The following is a 22300-nucleotide window of genomic DNA, read 5'->3' as shown; positions in this document are numbered from 1 at the left end:
GCTTCAAGGTGTTGGTTCTCATCTTCAAAGAGCTCCATGGCTTAGGACCCGGTTTCTTACGAGACCACCTTCTGCCTCCGATAACCTCCCACCGGCCAACACGCTCCCACAGAGAGGGCCTCCTCAGGCAATGTCAGCTGGCGACCCCCCGGGGAAGAGCCTTCTCTGTGGGGGCACCCGCCCTCTGGAATGAACTACCCCCAGGGATACGACTAATCCCGGACCTCCGGACCTTCCGCCGGGCCCTGAAGACTTTTTTGTTTCAGCAAGCCGGGCTGGGTTGAAAATCTTTTAATTGGGGAATTTTATGGGCAAGGGGTTTTAAATTGGAGAAGCCAAAGATAATTTAATTTCGTTTTAATGTATTTTAATATTTGTATTGTGTGTTTTTAATTTTGGCTGTTCACCGCCCCGAGTCCTTCGGGAGAGGGGGCGGTATAAAAATTTAATAAATAAATAAATAAATAAATAAATAAATAAATAAATAAATAAATAAATAAATAAATAAATGTAATCATTAATCCCCCACAGAGTTTCAGATGAAAACAGTGCACAGAACCATCTTTCAACTGTTCACAGTGCCTTTAAGCTGGAGGAATTTGTTCCTTTAGTAAATAGTGGCAGCCTTAAAAAAAAAAAAAGGCAAAATGTAAATACCTGGTTACAAAATAGATATTTTGGTTTTGACTGACAGGCTCATGGAATTCTAGTAAGCAAGCCAGTCCGTGGCTGGTTCAACAAAGGAACAGGAACAAAGCATTCCTTTTGAAACAGCCCTTTGCTCTAATATGCTTTATTGAGACAATTTCTCTACCCGCTGCCACCACCAGAGTACTGCGTTGTTCTCATGCACTTTAACACAACCTGAATAAGATTTTCTCATTCTCTCCCCCCCACTTCCAGGTTTTATACAAAGTCACATTACGTGCACAGAAAGGGTTGGGGAAGACTTCACCTGCTACTGAACTCTTGTCTGCTCAATAGACTTGTTCAGCGGTTCCTCAATTTTTAAATCAATGAGACCATTGTGAATTGCTACCCTCCCCCCCCTCCCTCTCCCTCACTCCCTTGTGAACCTGGGAACTCACAGCCATGAAACCAAGAAAGCTGCTGCAGGCCTTCACATTCCCCTCTAATATTCAATCCACATGGAACGGTCCTTATAGGTGTTGCAGCTTCTAAATCACAAGTCAGGGATTTAAAGAAGTGTGTTTGTAAGCGATCTGCCTTATTTCAAGAGGGACCAGAGACTTTGTTCCCCTTGAGTCAACATGTGTTGCATTTCTTATCCTGATCCGTAAGCAAATAGAGAGGCTTTAATTGACTAACAGGCAGATTTGCTGGAATGACAGTACATTTTACAACTGTGGTTGCTGCTGAAAAGAGTTTAATCATATTTACTTAGTCTTTGCCCCAGTGTTACTTATAATCTTCCATTGGAAAAGCAACGTGGAGATCTTTCTGAGCTTTTTTTTTTTTTCTTTTCTTAAAAAACTTTTCTTTCATCTTTCCTGACTGTACCAGCTATCGCTCATAATCTGCTTAAAACTGTAGGGGTCACTGTTGTCTTCTTCTGTTAATTAAAAGGAAAAGCGAACTAGAGGCTGATGTTAAAGACTCTGCTGTCTTCTAATTGCACATTCCTAACACTGGGTTCTGCTAATATATTTTAGCATAAATATGCACAGACCGCATTAGTCTAGTTTAATTGTGTTGAGCCTCATTACAAATAGGTCTTTTGCGCTGACTATCAGAAAGTTTGGAAAAATACACGCACAATAAGCAAAACATTTTGGCTGGCTAGAGTATGTTTGGACAGAGTGGGTGTGTGTCAGGTCCCTTCAATTAAACATTGTCATCTTGTAGGACAGAGGAAATGGACCTTCTCTGTTGCTGCTCCCACACAAACCTCTGGAACAGCATTCTATATCCTGAGATATGTAAGTTCCTTACTTTCTTGGGATTCCAGAAGGTCCTTAAAAGCTGGCTCTGTGGGAATGTAATTTAAAAAATATTAGATTGTGCAGAAATGGATAGATTAACACTTGCTATTAAGGATAAATAAGTAACTGAATATTTTTTGATATGGGAGGTATTCTATCAATGGCTAGATAACAGAAATTGAAGTTAGAAAGGAGGAGATATAAATGGAGGAAATGGAACAGAGGAGAGTTGTTAAAGATGAGGAGGTTAAATGTTAAGTATTAATGTTATTATATTATATTGTTATATTATTAATATGACGGTGATGACTTATCACAACAAAGATGTATAAATGTAACTATTTAAACATAATTGTGCCCAGAATACACACTGTTTGATGAAAAGTGAATGTTATATAAATAAAACAAATAAAACTTGAGGGGGGAAAGCTGGCTTTGTTCACAATTAGTATGTTTGTGAGGCTCCTATCATGTTTTATTGTTAGAGTTCTTTTTAGGATTGGCTGTCACATTTTGTGTTATGTTTTTAAGTGTTTTAACTATGTCATTGGATTTGCTGCCAAGAGTCTATTGGGGGAGCAGCCATAATAAATTTAAATCATCATCAATATTCTAGCAAATATACCAAATATACCAAAGAAAATGGGGTTGATCTCCTCCACATCTAACATTTTTGTTTAAGAAGCATCTCTATCTTTTATCATGAAAGTTATTATTTGGAAATTTCCTTTCCTTTGTACTGTTAAAAAGATCTAAGTACTTCAAACATAATGGCCTTTAGACTTTGAAGACGGGAGAAAAACACATTTTGTAATTCCAATCCTCAAAATGTATTGCAGAAGAGACTTGAAAAAATATTGATAAATTAGGTTTCCTCCCAACAACCAGAGTTTCTCCTTCCTAAAACTCTGACAAAGAAGTTTGAAATTAATCTAAGGTCATTTTGTAAACTTCAAAATGTAATCAACACTCAGAAAAAAACAAGTTCTCCTGGTATTCATTTCCTTTTCTTTCATCTGATCAACAGAAAAGGGCAAAAATAGTCATCCAACCTTGGGATGTAGCCTTGGGAGTGATCATCAATGGTTGAGTAACAGAAATCTTACCCCTTAACTAAGGGGCATGCAACAAAATGCTAATTATTCTGTCCATGTTTCCAATACATATATTTGTGAGCATGCTGATTTGCAGAAACCAAACTGAATGTTATACTATACAAAGGAAGATTGAGTACTGTATAAAGAATGTAACAATAGAACTGAAATTGCCAGTCACTTCCTAAGCACTAAACTGCTATTCCTCTTTGAATTTAAGAGCCTCTCTGAGTTGTGGAAGGAAATTTTGTAAGCAGATATTCTTCCCAATAGCTGCTACTGTGTTTTCCCGAAAATAAGACCCTGTCTTATATTTTTTGAACTCCTAAATAAGTGCTTGGCCTTATTTTTGGGGAGGTCTTATTATTTTGGGGCGCATGGAGCAAGACGGGGCTCCTCTTGCCATCTTACCTGATTTCCAGTTCTGTCTCCCTAACCCTAACCTGAGGAAATGGCAGGGACCGGCTGCACATGTGTTTAAATATTTTTGGGGAGGGCTTATTTTTGGGGAGAGCTTATTTTCAGGGGGGCTTATACAAGCTCCAGGAACAAATGAAGGCAAATACAGGTAGTCCTTAACTTACAACAGTTCATTTAGTGACCATTACAACAGCACTGAAAAAGTGACTTATAATCATTTTTCACACTTACAACCTCACAGCATCCCATGGACACGTGATCAAAATTCAGACACTTGGCAACCCTAACGAATGTCTCACTTAGGAACAAAAATTTGGGCTCAATTGTGGTAGTATGTTGAGAACTACCTATAATACTTATTTGAATCAAGGACTATAGTTGCTATAACCTGACACCATTATGAATTCAAATAACTCCAGAGTTGATAATGGAGTGGAACGATCTTCAGTTAAGCAGTAAAAACATCCAGATGGCTCAGCAGAAAGCCTTTCTAATCTGAGAGAGAATTTATTCTGGAACCCCTTTGTTTAGAAGCCCCTCTGTGCTTGCTCCCTCTCTCCGTACACAAGAGCTATGCTGTGGCCACATGTTTATGAATAATGCACTGTATCTGCTTTTTAATATGTTAAGTTAGGATATCAATATAGATATTTTTCCCAGTAGGGGAATAGAATCTGTCATGTCTATTCCTGAATGAACACATGTCCAAAATCATAAGTGTAGAGTTCCATTTCCAAACTGCATTTCAGGTAAATTTTTATATTAAAAAAACAAGCTCAATCTGAATACACACCAGTGGTGATATTCAGCCGGTTCTATCTGGTTTGGCCGAACCGGTAGTGACGGCTATGGGAGGCTCCGCCCACCTGCCCGGACATCATCACATCCCATTTTTGATGCTTTGCGCATACGCAGAAGGCACACGCTCACATTTGAAACCGATAGCGAAGGTAAGTGAATACCACCCGATACACACCTCTGTAGCTACACCTGATTTAAAACTTTTTAAAAAGCTGCATATTTGCTTACAGCTATACAGATAAACCAGATGCCCCCGCAAATGATGGTGATAGTGGGGTGATATTGCCTCCTGCCAACAACAAAGAGGAAATGTGGATGATCTACTTGCAGGTACCTTCTTTTAACATCAGACCAAGTCAAAACTAAGGTCATGGTGTATTAAAGGCCTATCTATAAGAAAAAAGTTCTAAATGGTTAGAATGTATATATACTGTACCAGTGGTAAAATCCAATTTTTTTATTACCGGTTCTGTGGCTGTGGCTTGGTGGGCATGGCAGGGGAAGAATATTGCAAAATATCCATTCCCACCCCACTCTGGGGCCAGCCAGAGGTGGTATTTGCTGGTTCTCTGAACTACTCAAAATTTTCGCTAACGGTTCTCCGAATTGCTCAAAATTTCCACTACTGGTTCTCCAGAACCTGTCAGAACTTGCTGGATTTCATGCAGAAACTCAATTGTCCACAAGATACCATTTCTTTTTTTTTAAAAAAAAAGGAAAGAATTGTATTTTGAGAGAAAATAACAATGTATTTTGAGGCTTTAAAAAGTAGGTTGATAAAGTATAATTGATGGTGATATGCTCCATGTTTGAAGCTGATATTATAGCACTAAGCAAAAAAAGAAAAAGAAAAAAAAAGAATGGTCAATGATTATGTTCTCCAGATGGCCAGAATGAACCTTGTAAGAAGCTCATAAACAGGACAGGAGTTCAGCAGTGCTTTCCTGCTCATAATCTCTACAGATTAATATTGTGGAGGATACTGCCTCTGATATTAAAGAATACATAACCAATATAACTGATGGCCACCTATATGCATATTCACTCTGGATTTCCTTTCAAAGTGATCCAGGTTGGTAGCAATTGCTACATTTTCCATATGCAAAGTCTGCAGTTTAATTACAGATACAGTTGTCCCAAAGGTGCTTTTTCAAGAAGCAACTGAACTTTCTGGTTTTCCTTTGAAGACACTTCACTTCACATCCAAGAAGCTTCCAACCTATCTACTTTTTCCAAAAAGCCAACTAACCAAACAAATAATGAACCTCTTCATAATATTTTTTTCAGATATTTCTTTCATTTCAGGCATCATGTTCCTGAAGAGAGGTACCTAGGTACTTATTCTGAAACACTAGGTCCCTGAAAAAGTAATCCTTTAAAAAAATAGCCTCCAATTCCCAGGAATCTAATCTAATCTAAAACACTAGCAGATGAAATGTTATCATACTGAGGTTTCAGGAATAGCATTTAAGAAGGGCAGTGGCATCAAAGTGATCTATACCACATCAAACACAATATGTGGTTACTCTATAGAGATACATGTTTCTAAGAAATCCACTGTTTACATTTACACACACACACACAGAGAGAGAGAGAGAGAGAGAGAGAGAGAGGGAGGGAGGGAGGGAGGGGGAGAGAGAGAGAGGGAGGGAGGGAGAGAGAGAGAGAGAGAGAGAGAGAGAGAGAGAGAGAGAGAGAGAGAGAGAGAGAGAGAGAGACTGACCCATAGTCACCCAACTGGCTTCATGGAACTTTGAACTCACAGACTCTTGCTTTCTACCCTGTTTTCCCCAAAATAAGACATCCCCTGATAATAAGCCCAATCGGGCTTTTGAGTGCATGGCAATAAGGCCAAGTGCTTATTTCAGGGTTCAAAAAAATATGACAGAGTCTTATTTTCAGGGAATCACAGTAACCTGTGTCTTGACCTAACTGGCTCTCACTATATTTGTACCAACAACCAACAAACAACATCATGACCAAAGAAACCTGAACGATGAATAAATGTTTAACCAATAAACCAATGCTCTTGAAAAATACATTTCTCAATGCACTTTCAAATGCAGCCAAAAGCCAGTCTTCACATTTTGTTCCTCTTGTACTACAACCTGAAAAGGAACCATATGAAGTATGTACAGTCCTGATGTGTAGTAGTGTTGGTAACGAATTATACATTGTTACATAACATCTTCTCTCAACTCCGATAGCCTATGATAAAGAAGAATGGAGGTGTACTCTAACAAAGGATTATTGTCTGAGTTTCCCTTTATTGTACGAGGGATACAGTGCAACTGCCCACACACTGAAATATTTTTCAAGATCAATACATCTATCTAAAAATCATGAAAGCTTCAAAAATTATTTTTTTACTAAATGTGTATTGGCTTCTGCATTCTTACGCTGGCACATTTCTGAGGCTGCATGCAAATGTCCTCTCTAAGACACTGCACTGAAGACACTGAAATATATGCCATGTTTCTTTAGGATCACAAGATAAGCGATTTCACTGAATAGCTGCCAGAAATTATGTCCATGCAAGTGTCTCCAGAATCAGGTGTTTATTTTCCAGGTTTAGAAAAAAGTACTTAAAATACAGGTGGAAAGCCTCAGAACTTTAAATGTTTCCTTTTTGATCCTCTTTCAAAGCATGTAAAATTGGGTAACTGCACAGTTAAGAAAATACCGTTCCACAGACAAGTTCAGGTTTCAGGAATAAAAAGTTTTTATTCTCTAAAAATCATCTATATATCACAGTCTCTGTAGGATTAAAGGGACTTAAATTGACATCCACTCATACAACATTCTCCCATTTTTCATTGCAGGAACCTTCTTTTAGCTAGGTGATTATATCTGCAATCACATTGAATTTAATAGTCCAATTGTGAAGTCCCACTGGACCCAAAAGTGCTAACTAGAGAAAGAAGATATAGTACTCCCCATAATTTACTTTATTCTTGCCTCTCATCATTATATATTCTATAACAGAGGTTTAGAGAAAATTGAATGTGAAAAAAGCAAAACTAATAGTGATTATTTGCCAGTGTGCTCACTATCATTCTCTTTCCCTTCCCCAAATGTTGCACTATTTCTAAATAGGGCTCAATTTTCACATTGGTATTGGAGAAGGACATTCGTATACATCTTTGCACATATTTTTCCTAATCTACACTTCACTGAGTTTTCTGAGTTTTCCATCTAACAAAACGTGTTTGTGTGCATATTTTAATATAATTACTCTAGTTCGGTAAGGACCTTTTTTCAATATTCACATTATTTTATATATTTATGAAACATGAAGAATTCTGAAAAAATGAGTTTCAGCATGCACTTGTTTTTGGTTGACCTATCATTTGGTAGATGCAAATTGGATATATTTCTATGGGGGGGGGAGAAATGTTGCCCGTTTTCCCTTGGACATACATTCCACCAAGTTTGATTCCCACAGCTAGTAACCCTACAACTGCAACCTTAACATTCCTGTCCTGACCCTCTAATGTAAAAGATTTCTGATGATAACATGGACCTTTCATTGCTAAATGCACACTGATCCCAGCTCAGGAGCCCTTTTGTTTTACTCCTGTGTGCTTGACGGGAAGCAAAACATTTTTTGCCATGCAAACAAAGACAAATTGCTTGCTGAGCCAACAAGCTATTTTCATATTAACTTGCCAGAGGACACAACTTTATTAACTTCAAATGACAGAAGCACGTGGGAGAAGCATCTGCAAATTGCAAATAAGGCAATTGCCCTATGGCTTTCATGTTTATTTCCTCATTGTGGCTTCTTTTTTTTTCTTTCCTGGGGAATGAAAAATGGAGCCCATTAAAAATATTTGATTGGACTTGATTAAAGCTATCTTTTCATGTAACTTCTATACCCAAGCCTTATTAAATTTTAAAAAACTCTCTCATTCTCAAAAGTGGTTTGTTTAAATCAATGACTCAATTGGACACAACTACAGACTTGCTGGAATCCCAGCTGCAGAAAATGGAAGGAACAGTTCTATTCAGAAGAAGCACTAAGTAAGGAGTCAGTAGAGGCTCATTATGCCAGTGGAATGGCAGAGAGAGGGCTCAGATTAAAAAAAAAAAACCCACTGGAAAATCTTTGAGGTGGAACTAGTGGAAGGCATGTCCAAAATAGGTAATTTTCCATTTTTTTTAATTCTTTAGCCATGGTTTCTCAGTGCCTTGTAATGGGGGATTGAGACCTGAACATTGGCCCAATTCTTTTGGTCTTCCACTCCATGATAACCAATTGCACATGTGCACTAGCTGTTACCTCCTGCTCTTTTATCCTTGTTGCCAGTTCCATTTTCAGACTGTTTTTCCACTGACTTAGACCCAGTGTCATCTATTTTCTATGTAAGCCAGAAGGGAGGCTCATCTCATCTCATGTGATGGGATAATCTGATGGGGAGGAAGGGCTGAAGTAGAATGACATATTGTATTGCTTTCTTTTCCAGCGTTCACAGGAAGAATGCAGTTGACCTACAACTAGTCCAAGACACATATATTCCAATTTTGACTGTCAGAAAATGGATCTTGAAATGGACACATGCACTGCTAGGCATGGCAACACTTGGTCCATGTAAGATCTAAGTGGGGGTCACAGGTTGCAGCAGGTGGAAACATTTAGATGATCATGGCTTATCTCCAAAACAAACAAAACCATCAGATAATCCCAGAAGTGTAGAATAGATTAGGCAATTGAAAACAGCAATGGCTACTGCTTCTGCATTGTTCCCAGGAGAACTACTTGGATATCGTTTAGTGTCAGTGAGAGAATGTTTATATTTTTGTATGCCCAGAAAGTTGAGTATTGTCTCCTTTCCTAGCATAGGTCAAAGAATCAGGACCATGAATATAAAACATAAAGCTCTCCCTTCTAGTTAGGGCTCTTTTGCTATGCTCCTGGCTTCTATGTATTAGGGAAGACAAAATATGAAAGTCCTGTGATGTTCCTGTTTCCCATCTACTTATGTGGTGCAATAATTAGGGTCCTGCTCTTTGGATTTTGCAAGGTGTCCTGAAGATTTGGAACAGTCTCTCTTTTCTCCCCAGTGTGATTTGTAAATAGAAAATGGGAATATTCTTCCTGGGTGGACTCAAAGTTCTACACTTCCATTCTGAGTCCAGAGAACCACCAGGGATTGCTTTTGTCAGGGGCATTTATGAGAGTTTTGCAAGTCCACGGTTTCTTATCAAAAAACAGCATTTTAATTAATGGGCTAGGAGCGTCCTGCCCAGGTATCCTTCCTGCTGAGCTACATGGATCTCAAAACCTATGGGCTGGTCTATCCGGTATTAATGTTTTGCTAAAAATGAAACAAGATGTATGAATAGCTTGAAGAGATGCTTCCGTACTCTGGGAATGGGAATACTAAGGTTGTTGTTGGTCATGTACCTGGTGTAGAGTGGAATCAAAGCAGCAAATTGAGACGTACACAATTGCACATTCTATAATCAGTTAGCTGGAGTTCCAGTGTAGACAGTGATAGAGATATGGTCAATAATATCTCCAGAAACACTAAAAGCATGAGTATGTTTTTCCTAGAATTTGTCACTTTCCCTCCCAAGCAGAGCATGGATTGAAATCTGCAGCCAGCATTATGACTTCAGTTCTAAAGTAATCCTTGATCTGCTCTGGTAAACCCACCATCGTGAACCTGTGAATCAAACTGGCTTTAAGTATTTTGTTGAAATAGGCTATATCAGAATGAACACATTTGCTGAGCTTGCTTTACACCGTGACACAGTGATATCTTTAATTAAAGAATTACTGCATTAATAAACGTAATTGTCTGAGTTTATATCACATGCTAAATGGTAATCTAGGGTTTACCCACTGTGGCTGGCTCAAAATGAATTGTGAAATGGTTAACCATGGTTTACTGAACACATTTTTATTAGCTGCATTCATACACTACACTAAGCCAATATCAAATCAACTACCTTATGACTTACCATGATATGTGAGCCTGATCATAGTGCAACAAAAATATCAGCTGTCGGAGAGGGAGGCAGTTGTCCAAATCTTTCCCCAAAATGTTCAAAAAAAAATCAAGAAAACATTCTGAGCTATGATTTTCATACAATTCTATAAAACACTATAAAGGATAATTCTGTGCAGGTGATGGGAGAACGAGTGAATATACATCCAGGCTACTTGGCATTATTCAGTATTGGCTGCATTCACATATACTAAGCCAACATTTCCGCCTGCTGTGAACAACTCCATTGTTTCCACTTGGCTTCTCCCAAGAAGCTCCTTCTGCGGTTTGTTTAGCATGCCATCAAAAGCAGAAAGACTGCAGTGTTACTTCCTAACAAGCTTGTTAGGAGAAGAACAAGCCAGAAGATGTTAAACAAACCATGGAAAGTACTTTCACGGTTTGTTTAGCCACTCCCTCTTATAGGAGGAGCCCGAGTGACAAACTCCAACCAGTTGCTTAATCACAGTAAGTCAGAGTTCTGACAAGTTCTTGGTGTCTTTAAGATTTCATTTAATCACAGTGTTTTGAATCAATTATCAGGGATCAGGAAAGCAGTCTAATAATTTGCAGGTAATATGTTTAAGCTGCATGGTGATGTTCCTGAGGACAAGGCAAATTAATCAAGCTCTCATGCTGTTAGCAATTTTTTTTTTTAAAGTAGTATTCAAATCACTTGTGCCCGTTTTTAAAAAAAACCCTGGGGGAAGACGTTTTCTAATGCTAACAAAATATTGATTCAAAGCATTCTCTTTTGGCTCAGCATTAACAGGCGCCTAGTTTACATTATCCTTTACCCTCAAAATATGGATGGAAAATATGTATGTCCATTCCCAAGTCCAAGTCCAGTTAACCTAAACACTATACCAGTCTGCTCCAGCCTAGAACCATCCAGATGTGTTGAAACTAGAACTCCCAGAAGTTGAGACTACAACTCTCTTATCGGCAAGGCTGTTAACTGTTCTGTACCACGTTATGTCACACCATCCTGGCATATGCCAGCTTTCCCAACATGTAATTGCTAGAAAGTACAAAGCAGATTGACATTTAGGACAAGAATCTTTTCAATACACACACACACACAACAATAGCAAGTTTAGGATACCTACAGATCACCACCAGATCATCCCTATAAAACTTTACCTTGTCAGTGACTACGCTACACAATGCACAGAAATAATGGCCATAAGTTGCAGTTATCCAGATTTATTTTAATAAAAGGAAAGACATTGTGACAGTAACATTAGCACAACACTGGGACCTTAGGCCATCCTTCATGGATGGATTAACTTTTTTTCTGCAAATTGCAGAGGATTGGACTGGCTTTGTTGTCCCTTCCAGTCCCATAATTCTATGATCGTATTTCCCATGATCCAACCATGGCTTTTGCCAGATGACTAACAGAGCAGTGTAAAAAGTGGACTGCAGCCTTATCCGTGTATCGTATTTTCTTGAACGCAAAGCCAGCCCTACCAAAGTGATAGCAAACAGCACGGTGCCTTGACTTTAGCCCGGAGCGAGAAGAGTGAGGATGGAGTGAGGAAAGCACCTGCTTGCCACTCTAGGAATTAACATTACAAACTGTCTTTGCAGCTCAGGAGTTGGAGTCAGACACTGATCAGCTCAGCTGCAGGGAAGCCCCTGAAAACTAACACCACTGTGGGAACACAGGAACACAGAGCACAATGTGGATGTCTACAAGGACAACCTGTGGAGTTAAGTGGAATGGAGTGCTCATAAGTTGCTGCTTCAGAGCGCAGAGAGAAGTTCGGTCTGAGCAATCTTAATGAGAAATGAGAGATGGAGACAAGGCTATCCATCTTCTTTTTTCCCCAGTGGGATTGCAACACTTCTACAATTGTAGCCTACAAACACCTATTCCCAATTATAATACTTTTATTTAGGCACAAAATACTGGCACTTCAGTGAATAGAAATTGAAATTGAAATAAAGAAGAATTATTGGAGAGTGATAAAGCAAGTCCTTTATATACATGAATTCCCAGGTTTCCTCCTTCTCTCTCTCTCTCTCTCTCCCTCCCTCTCTCTCTCTCTCTCTCTCTCTCTCTCTCTCTCACACACACACACACACACACACACACACACACACACACACACAAAGAGTGTGAGAGAGAGGGAGAGGGACAGACATTTCCACAGAAGGCTGGGAAATACTGATATCTGAACTCTTTTTAGTTAATGTAGAGGAGCCGGAACTGAGCTAACTAGACCAATAACCAGACTCTTTATAAAACAGTTTCCTAGGCTCTTAAGACATCTGGCTCTTCGTCAAATGAACATCTGACTCAACTATCAATTATTGATTGAAAACCATATGTCCCAACCCAAGGAAAATTAACAGTGTTTGGTTTTTACTGAGATAAATTTAAATTTTACTGATTTGAATGAAATTTTCTAAACTGGGCTTTACAATTTTTAGAAAAGATAGCTTGAGAAGTAGCAGAAATTTTCTACAGAACTCTGAGTACTTTCAGACAGCAAATAGCAAATAGCTGAAATATTTACAGAAGGAGAAAGGCATTTAATTGCACTAATTTCTTACCATCTGTCCAAATGTTGTCCAAAGCTGGGGGTTGGGTGGAGATCAGGCACATATACTTGAAAGGATAAACCAGTTTTTATACTTACCATTCTTAAAAATCAGTGAGCCTAACTTTGAATTTTTAAATCTAGGAGTAAAAGTCACACCATATAAAACTTTGCTATTCTGTTAATAGGAAGGAAGGAAGGAAGGAAGGAAGGAAGGAAGGAAGGAAGGAAAGAAGGAGGGAGGGAGGGAGGGAGGGAGGGAGGGAAGGAAGGAAGGAAGGAAGTCACTAACAGTATCTTTCTTGTAGATGATACTGGCTGTATTTTCACAAAACATCTCATGAAATACAATCTACATTTTAGCTGAGTGCATGATTCAGAAAATTGGTCTAATTGAGCAAACTATGGGTAATTTGTGGGATGTGTATATTGCCGCTATTGCTGTAAAGTCAGATTTCTACAGTATAATGCCTGCTTCTCACAAAGTAAACATATATGGACAAACATTGGTTGATTTAGAATACACATGCAGATTTAAAGCATCTCTCTTCTATCTCCTCCCAGAATGCTAAGCCATTTCATACAGGCACTCATTGTATTATTGGTGAAAACTTCCTGCACCAAAATCTTGTTTAGTATGTATCTCTTTTTTTGTCTGTTCCCTCCTCATCCCAATGGAGACCTTGATTGATTCTTTTTGTTGTTCATGCTCATATAACTCTTTCTTTACTTCTGAAGATAAGAATGAAGGCACTTTAGGACAGATGCCATGCAAGGTTACTTCCAATGCTGAGCCTGAAAAAGGTCAGATATGAACAGGGTTGATGGCTGGTCGGGGCAGGGAAAGTAGATTCATGGAAGGAATGTAGTTTACTTAAGGATTTATTTACTGAAATGGACAAGTCTGCAGGTCAATTTAATTTGTCTGCAATATTTATATAAGAGGATCAGAGTAGGTAAAAGAGCCAAGATGGCAATCTGAAACCAGTTGGACCACTTCAAGTGGTAAAAGTTATATTGGAATCTATACAGTTTGTTTCATTTCCAAATACATGCAAAAGGTGTAAAACTGTGTGTAAAAGCAGCAGCCGCTACAATAAAATGAAAAAGTGCTAAAGCAGGACTTAGAGCAAATCAATGACTTTACTCCAGGAATTTGCAGAGCCATGGGCTTTTTTATTAGCTCATGGGCTTTTTTTTAAATTAGCTCTGGGGCCCAAAAACCCAAATCTCCAGTAAAGGGCAATAAAGAAATAGATATAGATATAGATATAGATATAGATATAGATATAGATATAGATATAGATATAGATATAGAAGGCCCCATCCCTCTTTAATGCCATCTCAAGGTCAGATTTTTACAACCCAGGTTTGGTAACCCTAATTTCAAGCAATGGTTTTGGAAAATATATGGAGTCTCTCCCTCCCTCCCTCCCTCTCTCTCTCCCCTCCCTCCCTCCCTCTGTGTGTAGTGTGTGTGTTTGTGTGTGTGTGTGTGTGTGTGTGTGTGTGTGTGTGTGTGTGTGTAGGGAATGCCATACTGGGCACAACAATGAACTAACAGCCATGGGTTGAAGAGTTCAGAGACAAGTATGAGGGTGGTATTCGGGGTTGGAGAAAGAAAGCTCTAAATATACTCTTACCTAATTCATTCAATAGAGTAAAATAAATACTGCCTACAGCTTCTTTCTCTTCCTGTAGAATATCATGGGACTTGAAATAGGAGGCTTGAAATGAGAGGTTTGGGGTAAATGTTGCAAAGAATTTCCTCTTCTAATATTTTATAAAGGAGCTGGCTTAGATAGGAAGACAAAGGTGAGTTTAAGAACGGGTGCCTGGACATTATAATGGTAGGAGAGGGTTATCGCTTAGGGGGCCAGAAGACAAGAGGACAAAGAGAACTGGAGGGAGTTGAACTTAAGGTAAAAATTAATGAAGTTATAGGTGATGGGGGGTTTTGGGGGGAGGGGTGTAATTAGAACTCAAAGTCCTCAACTGGACCTTGATCATTGGGATATCCACTTCATATCCAAGTGGATAAGAGATCATCCCAATGCACAGGCTGCCCTGGAACTATAGGAAAGAAGGATTACAGACTTAATAACCCTACAAGGAAAAGGCGATAGTGAATATGCAAAAGAGGAGGGAGCCTCTTTTGCATATTATAACTAGGAGTTATAAGAGGCAGTTTTCTATTGGATTACTTCAGTAAGAGTCCCAAAGACACATACATAAACCTAAGATATTTAGAGATCCAGATGCCCTTTTCTCCCTGAATACCAAGCTTATTTCAAACCAGGAACACATAGGGTACCTACATTTCTGAGTGAGACCAAAGATACTTTGCACATGCTCAGAAACAACCGCACTTCCAACACTTCACCCTTGGCTCCCTCCCCACGCTTGGTTTCGCATACCAAGAAGCCGACGATACCAGGGTGTACAAGTTTAGTCCGGGTATTAATTTGAGACAGTTGTGGAGAATTCCTCCCAGATGTTTATACTGGCTTCTTCTTCTCTCTACTGGATGCGTGAGGCAGGCAGGCAGGCTGGCTGTCCACGAAGCTCTAAATTTAGATCTGGGAAACTCAGGCAAGGAAAAAGGGAGCCCACTGCTTTCCCAGCGAGTTTTCCAACCCACCCGTGAAGGGAGAGGAAGGGCCGTCCGGCCGCCCTCTCGTCGTGCCGCGCCTGACACACCCAAGGAGGCTGGAGCCTTGCCCTGCTGGCGCCATTCAAGAGCCACATACATACATACATACATACCGGTACCAGGCGAGTCCCCGGCCGTAGTTGCGATCGAAGAAGTGCGGCTCGGCGCCCGCCGCCCTCACGTCCGGATGCACCCGCAGAAACTCGAGCAGCGCTCGGGTGCCGCCCTTCTTCACGCCGATGATCACCGCTTGCGGCAGCCGCTTGTTGCCTTCTCCCCCCGGCTGGGTTTGCAGTAAGGGATCCCGGGGCGTGCCGGCCGTCTCTTCGCCCTGAGCCACGGGAATCGGGGCCGGATCCCGGGTGAGGACGCGCGCTGCCCCCGCTAAGCAATAGCTGGCGTAGAGAGACATGAGCACGGAGCCCAGAACCAGCAGCAGCTTCCGCAAGGCGCGGCGGGGCAGGGGCTCGGGGCCAGACGAGGAGGCGGGGGGCGTCCCTCCCCGGGCCATGCTAGGCGGCCCCCCGCGCAGGGGCCATCGCCCCCTCCTCTCAGCCGCTTTGCACTCGGCGGGGAGCGGACAGCCCCATGGACGGCCGATCTGGATAAGGATGGCGAAGGAGAGCTGTGGTCTCTCCCCTCCCCACCTCCAACGGGGAGTGGGGTTCACAGGCGCCTCATTCCCGCGCGCTAGCGGGAAGCCGGGGGCTCCTGCTCCAACGGCGTAAAGGGCCGAAGGGAAGGGAAGGGCAGGAGAAGGCTGCTGCCTTTCGGGGGTTAAAGCAAGGGCCCGGCAGCGACGGGAGCATCGCGCCCCAGCTCCCGGGGACCGTGGGAGGGTCTCGGCAGGGTCGAGTTGGCCGCCTGGAAACTAAACCAAGCTAGCCAAGAAACAACGCATCTAAAGCGGTGGTAACATTGGCAGCCGCCTTGCCAACGGCTCTTCTGCCGTGCTGAAATCGCAGCCAAGGCGGAGGAGGAGAAGATCCCGGGAAGTTAAGCAGCTGCTGGGGCCGGAGAAGCCGGCGGCACGCACTTCGCTACCTGGGCGAGGATCTTCAGCGGATACATCTCTCCTCCTTTCTCCGGACTGGCTGCTAGGCGGAGATCTGAGCAGCCGGGATGACCTCCGCAATTCTTTGAAGGCCAGTCCAGGGTTGGGGATGGGACTGAGCACAGGTTTGGTACTCTTGTCTCCAGGACCAGCTTCAGGCGGAGCTTTCTGGATTTCGGTGGAAGGATGGAAAGACTCAATAAGCGGTCGGTTCCAGGGAGCCAGCAGAAGCTGCCCTGCTGTCCCAAAGAGGAGTACGGTGGAAAGAGGTCCTCACCTGGCCGCGAACGGCTGGACAGACTGGCGGAAAGTCCTTCGCAAGCGTTCGTCTGTCACCTTCCCGGTGGGAGTCTCTCTCTCTCTCTCTCTCTCTCTCTTCCCGGCTGCTCTGGCGGCTGCCACACGTGGAGCTCTCGATTGTAGCTCAAACTTCTCCGAATGGCAAACACTCCCCCCCCCCCCCAATCTCCGAACCCCGCCGGGCTGTTTAACGACGTGCCCAGAAACCAATGAGAGCTTGAGAAAAAGAGAGAAGGGCGGATCTGCCTTTCTGAGGGGATTCGGAATGGAGGCGGGGACAGAACTAATAAGGATACGCCCCTTCGTGAGGTTCCGGAGTTTCTGCTTTTGCGGTTCAGAACGAAGGGAGGTTTCGTTACGGTTGAATGTCGCTTCTGTGGAGATCTCTGGATCTTCTTGTGCAGTTACACACACACACACACACACACACACACACAAAGCCTCTAGGTGGGGGAAGCTGCCTAATAGACCCGTGGAACCCTCTTTGAGGTTGACTAAATGCAGCGATGAGAAAAGAGTTTTTACTTCTGGTGGTTGCTGAGATGAGAATTCTTCGTTCCCCAGCTTGCCAGACAGGAATGCAATCTTGTTAAAATTACCCTGATCTACACACATCTAATAAAGGTCCTCCTTTAATGTTGGCCACTTGTGGGGACATACCGATAGTCAAGAGAAATTAAAGTCTACTGCCTTGAAATGAAGAAAAATAAAACCAGTGAGAAATGAACACAGCCAACAGGAATATTTAAACGAAGTGTACAACCTAGTTCCACAGCAAAGTAACCACAAATATTTAGAATCAAAGCCTTGCCCACAATCTCTAGAAAGAATCTTTTTTTTTTCTTTTTTTAAAAATGTTTTTCCAGGTTAGGATTATACTTCCAGGCAGGAGTCCTAACTGTCTCTTTTAACATTTTGTGTGGTACCAGATGCTGGTAAGTCAACAGGGAAAGCTTTTTGCATCTTGGCTAAAGGCGTATCATAGAACAGCCCAGCCAGAAAGACAAAATAGCAACGGGCACTTCAACACAGTTTGCACTGCAGATGGAAGCAGATGCTTGTGTAAACAGTGACAAAAAAACATCTCACACATTTTCCTCCAAAGCAATGTTGTTCTTCAAGCTGAAAATAAAATTTCATAAGTAAAATGTAGTAGAATCATTTTGTTGTGGTTAAAAACCCTTAAGTGAATCTATACATATCCATAGATTTACATTTTGTTTCCACTTCTGGAGTGTTTTACAATGTAAGGTTCTCTCAGTCATATATTCAGATAGATAGATAGATAGATAGATAGATAGATAGATAGATAGATAGATAGATAGATAGATAGACAGACAGACAGACAGACAGACAGACAGACAGACAGACAGACAGACAGATAGTAGAGAGGTAGACAGATAGAGATAGATATATTTTCACAAAGCAGTTCATTGTTGATTCCCTGCACATACCAGGATTTCATTCTTAATCTCTGCAACAGAGTAGCATTTATTAGAGCTGACACCATTTTCTTAATCTTTTCTCCAACAATCTTTTGCATAAATTGGTTGGATCCCAAGAAATTATAGGATTATATTTATAAAAATCATTGCACTTATGAGGCAGTTCCTAGACAGGCACGCTCATACACTCAGTCTTTAGATGTTTCTTATTTTTCCACTATTCATCTTGGAGACTGAATGATCTATTACGTTTAACTGTATTTTAGATTCAGACTGATATTAAGTGTACCAAAGCCAACAAGAAGGTCACTTGAAATGGTTCTAATAATTTCTGGAATATTAGACAAATTATGTTTATGAAAATTTTTACTCAGATTCTCTCAGGCTTAACTTGCAATTTAAATTTAGCAGGCTTTTTATCACCTTAAAAAATATCAAAGGATGACATACCTTCTGCTCCTTTATTAAACAAGTCCAAAAGAGGCCCTGTCAAAGTCCAGAAGATGTTAGTGGGAGACTTAAGCATGTGCCTATAGCAGAGGTGGTATTCAGCAAGTTCTGACCAGTTCTGTAGAACCGGGAGTGGAAATTTTGAGTAGTTCGGAGAACCGGTAAATTCCACCTCTGACTGGCGCCACCCCCTTCTATTCTCTGCCTCTCGAGTTCCAGCTGATTGGAAGGAAATGGGGACTTTACAGTAACCTTCCCCTGGAGTGGGGTGGGAATGGAGATTTTACAGTATCCTTCCTCTGCCACTCCCACCAAGCCACGCTGACCAAGCCATGCCATGCCCACCAAGCCATGCCCACAGAACTGGTAGTAATTTGAATTCCACCACTGGCCTATAGTCAAAATTGTAGAGATCTATCTCCTTACAACAGTGAGGGCGAACCTTTTAGACATCGAGTGCCCAAACTGCGCACGTGCATGCCCAAACTGAAAGGTGCATGCCTTTGCAAATGCACACATGCATGGACATGCAGACATGCACGGACTGTTCTGTCCCCTTCTCACACACGCACACAAAGAGACAGCTGGGGGTTAAATAAACTGGCAGACAACCAATTCTTTCGATAAGAGGATTGGCAGCAACCCAGTAGCTGCTTGCCAAGACTTTACTCATAAACAAAATACACACAGTTCAAGAATTGTCAAGTCCAGTCTGTAATTAAATCCAAGGCAGATAATGTTGTTTCCAAAGATGCAATGTGACTCGATAGTAGTTAGTTTTGTCTGTCACAGAGTCTGAATGGCCACCTCACCCCCTTTTATACCCTGTGGGGTGTGGTCCAGTGACTCAGCTTAATCTCTGGCACGCCTCTTCTTCTGTTGCGCGCGCTTATCTCTGCGACACTGCCGAGGATCCAGCCAAGACTCATCTCCCTCATTACTGTCCACCTGTGGCTGCATGGATGTGCTTGGCCCCGGGCCTATCTCTTGACCTTCGGCGGACACTGAAGGCATTGCCAGAGAGGAGGGTCCTGGAGAGGGAGGCCTTGCCAACTCCTCTCCTTCACTCTTGGAGTCCTCTCCTGCCGATGACACAGGCTCAGGTAATGGAGCCACAACACGGACATGCATGAACGTGTGCATGTATGGACAGCAGAGACCCGAAGACCAGCTGGCCAGTGGGAGGCAGGGCATCCCAACAACAGCAGCATGGCAAGAGGTAAGATATTTTTCTTTTGTGAGATTCTGTTTCGTCGTTTGCAGGGAAAGAGAAGCTCATGAAACAAACACCACAGAGATTTGACCTGGGGCGATGGCATGCATGCCAGCAAAGAGGGCTCTGGATGCCACCACTGGCACATGTGCCATAGGTTCACCATCATGGCCTTAGAAGAACATTTCATTGTTATCAGTTCCAGATACAAAGATCCAGAAGGAGCCCCCGATTATATTTTTCTCCAATGTAGTGCACTTCTCCATCCAAAATTCTGCATTCAACTTCAGATTCTCAATCTCAGTTTTCAGTTTCTCCACTGCACATCTCAAGTACCACCTCAGCTTCCAAATGGTCTCCTTGAAACAGGCCAGAAAGGGAAGTGATACAGTACTCTAAACCTTTTGGCAATCTTCCACTCCAATGCCGAAATAGTTCACACAATCATTAAATAGCATGTAGGACAAGGGTAGAATTCTCTGGGACATCCTCACCTCAGCCTGCAGCCTTTTGCCCACAGGCCTATAAAGCCAAGAGAACCAGTGGTGAAATCCAATTTTTTTTACTACCAGTTCTGTGGACATGGCTTGGTGGGCGTGGCAGGGGAAGGATACTGCAAAATCTCCATTCCCTCCCCACTCCTGGGGAAAGGATATTGCAAAATCTCCATTCCCACCTCACTCTGGGGCCAGCCAGAGGTGGTATTTGCCGGTTCTCTGAACTACTTAAAATTTCCACTACCAGTTCTCCGAACTGCTCAAAATTTCCGCTACCGGTTCTCCAGAAGAGAACACCCCAAAGTCAGGTCTGTCCTTTTTCCTGAAACTCTACTTCTTAGCCAAACTTGCTGGCTCCCCAAAAGAGGAAGGGACATTTTTATTTCCATTCAGCATCTGATATTAAAGTAGAATTTTCCTCTGACCTGCAAGTCTTTAAAATAGTCTCAGTTGTTGTCAAAAGAGGCTATTTGAATGCTTCATTGCTGCACAGGGAGCAATTTTTGAGAGGTTTCTTTCTTTCTTTCTTTTTTTTAAACTGCTCCGAAGGGAAAGGCAAAACATCCTTTCTCTGTCAAAGTGACTCTCAGCTCTGCAATATATCAGGATCAGAAGGGGCAGAAGTAGGGGCAAATCTTGCTGTATGTAATGCAACAATTAATTTATTCATTCTTTCCCCCAGAACATATTTTGTTTTTCAGGTTCTAACGAAACAGTTGCAAGCAACTTTTTAGCTTTTGCTCAAGTTTTGGCTATGGCTGAAATTGTGTTTGGGAATTCTCCAAAGCATCTGAAGGCAGGATAAGAAGCAATGGATGGAAACTAATCAAGGAGAGAACTAACCTATAACTAAGGAGAAATTTTCTGACAGAACAATTAAGTAGTGGAATGACTTTCCTCAAAAGTTGTGGGAGCTCCAACACTGGAGATTTTTAACCAAAGATTGGAGAACCATTTGTCTGAAATGGTATAGGGTTTTCTGCTTGAGCAGGGGGTTGGACTAGAAGACCTCCAAGGTCCCTTCCAACTCTGTTATTTTGCTATTCTGTTATTGTTATATGGGGCTTATTTTTTTCCTATGCTACAGCTAAGAAATTCTTGTCAGAAACTTAGATCACCCAAACTCAGTAATGTTAAATTTGGGATTGCATATGTGTTCCTTTCCATTGGAATGAATGGAATGATTGGCTTTTGTGCATCTGCATGCATTTGTCTTAATTGTTTCATATCTGGAAACATTCTGCCTACCAGTTTATTGAACTTGCCATTTGTAGAAAATAGCCAATTGTGCTTCAGTGAAAAAAGAATCCAAAGTGAGTTTTGTGGCTTGGTCCACATGCTTACCAGCATCCCAGAGCATTTTACATTGTTTTGCTTTTCTGCATTTGCCCTATGCCTCACCTTACTTAGACCCTTCAGTTCATGCAATCTTTCACAGGTATTGAGAAATTAAAGGTCCATGTTTCATGAAAGGCACATGTGATTCTTTTTTTCCCTGATGGTTTTATAAAGTCTGACCTTCCCTCTTCAGAATGTAAGAAAGTAAATATTGTTTTGTAATTTGTTTTTGAGTTGGATTTCTGCTTGGACTTAATGGAACAATAAAAATATAAAAATAAAATAATGTTTCAAATGCAAAAGAGAGAGATTTCAGTTCTGAAACAAGCCCTTTCAACTAAATAATAGTTTGGATGATCAAGGCTCTTGCCTGCAGCACTTATATGCTTTTTGAATTAAAATGCTGTTTTGGAAAAGTAAAGAGCTTAATTTGATCTGTACAGGAGTCTGAGAATTAAAATATTGTGTAAAATTAGCAAGATTCAGGCATAAACTACTTAAATACTTTTTTGGAAAATAAAATACTTCCAAGATAAGAAAGGCCATTCAC

General features: G+C 41.4%; 1 protein-coding gene across 1 annotated transcript in view; it reads right to left on the bottom strand.

Annotated features, from left to right (window-relative positions):
* LOC139310384 (heparan sulfate glucosamine 3-O-sulfotransferase 3A1-like) overlaps positions 1-15964 on the bottom strand; it is an 88529-nt gene extending 72565 nt beyond the window's left edge. The window contains exon 1 of the mRNA XM_070934543.1: positions 15567-15964. Coding sequence (XP_070790644.1) covers positions 15567-15964 — 398 coding nt within the window. The remainder of the gene's footprint in view (positions 1-15566) is intronic.
* Positions 15965-22300: the final 6336 nt, after the last annotated feature.

This window comes from Pituophis catenifer, unplaced genomic scaffold (genome assembly GCF_029215685.1).
Source record: "Pituophis catenifer annectens isolate HBS135680 unplaced genomic scaffold, rPitCat1.0.hap2 SCAF_2, whole genome shotgun sequence".
In the NCBI taxonomy this organism is placed as follows: domain Eukaryota; kingdom Metazoa; phylum Chordata; class Lepidosauria; order Squamata; family Colubridae; genus Pituophis; species Pituophis catenifer.
This window is presented reverse-complemented; position numbering and strand designations above follow the sequence as displayed.